At 36.0% G+C, this 4,862-nt stretch overlaps 1 protein-coding gene across 1 annotated transcript in view; it reads right to left on the bottom strand.

The window, feature by feature from the left end:
* Positions 1 to 2,566: 2,566 nt before the first annotated feature.
* LOC107655983 (sodium- and chloride-dependent neutral and basic amino acid transporter B(0+)) overlaps positions 2,567 to 4,862 on the bottom strand; it is a 4,770-nt gene continuing 2,474 nt past the window's right edge. Inside the window, exons 6-14 of the mRNA XM_016443613.1 lie at positions 4,669 to 4,801; positions 4,414 to 4,554; positions 4,088 to 4,316; positions 3,754 to 3,879; positions 3,541 to 3,659; positions 3,304 to 3,403; positions 3,104 to 3,213; positions 2,854 to 3,021; positions 2,567 to 2,704 (exon numbers count right to left, since the gene is read on the bottom strand). Of these exons, the coding sequence (XP_016299099.1) occupies positions 2,567 to 2,704; positions 2,854 to 3,021; positions 3,104 to 3,213; positions 3,304 to 3,403; positions 3,541 to 3,659; positions 3,754 to 3,879; positions 4,088 to 4,316; positions 4,414 to 4,554; positions 4,669 to 4,801 (1,264 nt within the window). The remainder of the gene's footprint in view (positions 2,705 to 2,853; positions 3,022 to 3,103; positions 3,214 to 3,303; positions 3,404 to 3,540; positions 3,660 to 3,753; positions 3,880 to 4,087; positions 4,317 to 4,413; positions 4,555 to 4,668; positions 4,802 to 4,862) is intronic.

Here is a 4,862-nt window from a genome sequence, read left to right as displayed (position 1 = left end):
GCAAATGGCTGCAATATAACAGAGTGAAAAATTTAAGGGGGTCTGAATACTTTCCGTACCCACTGTAATTATTATCTAAAAAGAGAATAATTGAATAGTATTCATAAAGGATGCTGATGCTGTGTGGGTGTGTTGTTGTTTTTTTTTTTTTCATTTCTGGTTTGAGAAGAGTATGTGTCATGAAATTAAAATAATTAGTGCTTTGGTCTGTTTTTTTTTTTATTTTTATTTAAGGAATATATACATTCCTGCTTGGCATAGATTAAAATACGAAGATGGAGAAAAACAGTAATACATGGTGCTATAATTGCACCCAATGACTGTGTAAATAGTGGTTATATTGTTGTGAAAATAAATACAGTGTTAAATCTTGATCTAGGATGATTGTTTTCTGGTCACAATTTATAAGCATTGCTCTTCAAACCTGATGGATCCTTAAAAAAAACAAATGATTATGGTGAGCACATTTAATGGTGAGCACATTTAAAGATAAACCTCAAAATGAATGTAAACAACATGATTGATTACAACAGCAGTAGTAACTGGTACTGCACTAAAACAAAATTCATGATACTTTAGTTATATAAATGCTGTGGATATCTTCAAAACTGACTGAAAGTGCCTGTAAAAGAGGTCAAAAAAGTAAATGTTATAATATTTGCTACATATTATACAATCCTTGATATTGTGCCAAAACATCATTAATAGACTTACAACAGAAAAAGACTCAGATCATAGTATTTAATTTAATACAAGAATTGTTTTAATCACCCTCTAAGTGAATAGATGAGGCGGCACTTGTGGCACTTGAAAAACAAAACGCTTTAGACAGCAGAAAAATAATATTGGCAGAAAAACAATAATGAAATCTAAAAGCTATTTTTATACCTAAAAGTATTTTTTATGCATTATTCTAACTGTTGTTTTGAAAAATTCTCACAAAATGATATAATCACACCTTCTCTCTATGTGTATAATTGCCCCTGATTTTCCCTACTCATTCATTCACCGTTGTGCTTTGACAAGTTATTTCTGAAAGAGATTTAAATGTTTATATTTGCATCACAGGTGTGGCTGTCCTGCAGAGTGCTGGGTTCCAGATTCAAATTTCACTTCTTCATTGTTACACTTTCAGTGCTTTGTAACGTACTGGGTTGGCTACGACAACATCAAGAGCTTTCTGGGCATGTAAAGCATTGTTTACCATCATTAATTACCTGTTTGAGTTTTTTTGCTCAGGCTTCTGATTTGGGAGATTCATTAAATTCATCAAATTAAATGTCAGTAAATGCTGCTTTTAACAGTAAAAATCTGTTAAAGCTCTTTTTGGCTTTTGGTACTTGCTTTGTACAAACACATTTTTACAGTATGTGAGGTTATGGTCCTCAGATCTTTTCTTATCTTGGGTAAATCTGTTTTTCTGAAAAAGTTACAGATTCAGTGGCTGACTTTGGAGGTGCAATGGTATGGTCAGTGGACCTGGATGATTTTTGAGTGAGTGACGTGACATGTGGCCAAGTATGGTGACCCATACTTGGAATTAGTGCTCTGCATTTAACCCATCCAAAGTGCACACACACAGCAGTGAACACACACACACACCGTGAACAAACACCCGGAGCAGTGGGCAGCCATTTTTTTGCTGCGGCGCCCGGGGAGCAGTTGGGGGTTCGGTGCCTTGCTCAAGGGCACCTCAGTCGTGGTATTGAAGGTGGGAGAGAGCGCTGTACATTCACTCCCCCCACCTACAATCCCTGCCGGTACGAGACTCGAACCCGCAACCTTTGGGTTACGAGTCCAACTCTCTAACCATTAGGCCATGACTTGGTCAGGGATAACAGACTGACCCTGAAGAGAAACACGCAACATGCAGAATCTACTTTATTGTACAACTGAGTAAGGTGTAATCAAAAATTATTCTTCTAAATTTCACTTATGGGAACATTTTCTGTATAAAAAATGAGTGAGAACATTTGATGCATGTGTTCCCTGGGAATCAAAATGTTTGTATTTAGAATATTACTGTTACTTTAAAAACTCAAATATATATATATATATACATGTAAGTACTTTATGTTTCATATGTACACCATAAATGCTCCCCCTCTTTTTGAAATAGAAATATGTCATATGTGATATATAAGATGCAATATAAGACTTTTCAATTATTTGTTTGCTAACTCGTACTGATTTGAAATTCTGTTTGATTTGATATTTTATATATTTTTTTTAAATGTGAATATTTATATTTATTTTTTAAAAGATAAATATTTTATTTCAATTAAAATAATTTGGATTTCATTCCATGTTCAAAGCACCAAGAAAAGATAAATGTAAACATACAAACCTCTCTTAAAAAGATAAAAAATAAAATCCACAAAAAAATGTAAATGGACTACAATTCAACACTCACAAAAAAGGAAAACGCACAAGCAATCAAACAAAAGGATTACAATTATATACAACTAAAATATTAAGTTATCTTGTTCACTTAACTACACAGACTAGTGCTACATATGCATATATGTACAAATACATTAAAACACTATCCTTAAACAAAACGTTTTTACAACCTAGTTGTGAATTTATTAGAGATCACAAATATATTTGGATCAGTCGCTCCTCTTGTACCATAGCGCTCCCCTCTGTGACACTCCAAGTAAGGACCCCAGTCCTCTGTGGGTGAACAGGCTTCTTTGATACGCTGAATGACAAAAGCTAAAGTTTAGAATCAAATAGCGCATGACTAACGCAACACACCACTGACATGCTGTGCATGTTAATATACATTAAAAATTATTTTAAAAGAATCAAAACATTTTTCTCAGATAAAACATGAACATCCTGCTTTACCTGCCAAGGGCCTCCACTAGCTTTGTACACTTTCCAGACCGCAAGAATAGGGATCCAAATGAGGCAAAATGCAGTCATACCCCAGCCCAGAGAAATGCCCCAATCTGGATATGCAACTGAGCCATATGTGGGGGATGTAAAAGTATACAAGGACCATACAAGGATAATCTGGTAAAAAAAAAACATAATCATTAGGTATAACTTTATTATTATTTATATAATAATTATAGTTTAAAAACGGCGTACATACAGAAAGAACCACTGGGGTGATAAAAAACCAGCAAGCTCTCCACCATAACCAGAAGAGGGCGCTCTTACTCCCAATCATCATCTCAATGTCTTTGATGAACCGATTACCACCTGAAAATGTGCATGCATTTTAGAAAAGAACAGAACAATAATTGGAGACAGGCAGCACATATAACATTACCACATATTGCTAATACTCACCATACAAGATGGAAAGACCTAAGACCTCCAGTAATCCAGCGACCAGGAGAATCCATCCAGCACAAAAAGTGTCAATTAAATTCACCCAATATATTCCTGCCTATCAAAACAAAGCACTTTTAAATATACTGCACAGTTGGGTTCACTTTGTGCAGAATTCCCTTATTCACCTTTCATGTAATGCATTTTTATCATTGTAAAAGTATATCTCAAGAGTATTCGAAATGGTTTGCCTACCCTTGTGATACATGGCAAGCCGAGCAAAAAGAGAACAATGCAGACTGCTGTTGTAACAATTCCTCGCTTGGACTTCAAAAGCTTGGGATAGGCATCTTGGAGGCAGGTGGCAATAACCTCTGTAGACAAATCATGATTATTATTAAGATTAAGACAAATACGTGAGTACTTTTTTCTTATTATTTTACAGTATCTAAATCTGCTTTTCTTTACCTATTCCTGCGAACTGGGAGTCCAAGCCAAGGGTAATAAGCATAACAAAGAACAGTATTGACCACAGGGGTGAAATGGGCAGCTTAGAAAGAGCATCAGGGTATGCAATAAAGGCCAGTCCAAAACCTAAAACACAAATTGGGGATTAGCTTCTAACACAAGGATGAGTACATCATGCTAGAATGTTTATTATTGTTTTAACTATTGCTTTAATGGCAAACTACACATTTTATCACGTTCTTTGTTTTAAAAGAACGCTTAACTGCTCTGCAAATGCACTTGTTTGATTACTGAAAAATGAAAAACAATACTACATTTACATTTCAGATCTTACCAGCATCTGCAACTTCTGACACTGGTCTCTGATAGACATGCGCCATGTGTCCAAGGATAGAAAAGATGGCAAAGCCAGCAAAGACACTGGTGCCACAGTTTGTAACGCACACTATAATGGAGTCTTGATAGCAGTTGTTGTAAAACTTATTGTAAGAGGACAGAGCCATCAAACCACCCCATGCAATGGAGAGAGAAAAGAAGATCTGAGTAGCTGCATCCTTCCAAACCTATGGTAAAAACAGGCTACATTAGCTGTCTGATATCAGTGTATTCCTGTGATTATGAACAGTAAGTTTAGACAGTTGTATTTAGTTCTTGACAGACCTCAGAATCAGTCAGTTTGGTGAGGTTAGACTTTGAACCGATGTAGAACTCAATGCCATCTTTTGCTCCCTCCAGAGTCACACCACGAATCAGCAGGATAAAAAGAACGACGTATGGGAAAGTAGCTGTGAAATACACCACCTGAAATGTACCATTTATTATGTTAAATTGAATGCAAAATGCTTTGTTCTCTTGCTGCCTCAACACGATTTACTGTACAGATACGATTTAATGTTATTGAGGTGAAACACTAACCTTCCCAGAGGACTTTATGCCTTTGAAGAGAGCTGCTCCGACTAGTATCCAGGCAAGCAGCAGGCAAAGGGCAAGGTGCCAAACCACTGGCCCCGTCTCATTCATACTGCTAGTGCGCTGAAGAGCCACCTCACTGTGGTCAAACAATTCAGTCACAAAATGTCAAATACAAAAAAAAAAAAAAAAAACGAACG

This window comes from Sinocyclocheilus anshuiensis, unplaced genomic scaffold (assembly GCF_001515605.1).
Source record: "Sinocyclocheilus anshuiensis isolate Anshui unplaced genomic scaffold, SAMN03320099.WGS_v1.1 scaffold51, whole genome shotgun sequence".
NCBI lineage: Eukaryota > Metazoa > Chordata > Actinopteri > Cypriniformes > Cyprinidae > Sinocyclocheilus > Sinocyclocheilus anshuiensis.
This window is presented reverse-complemented; position numbering and strand designations above follow the sequence as displayed.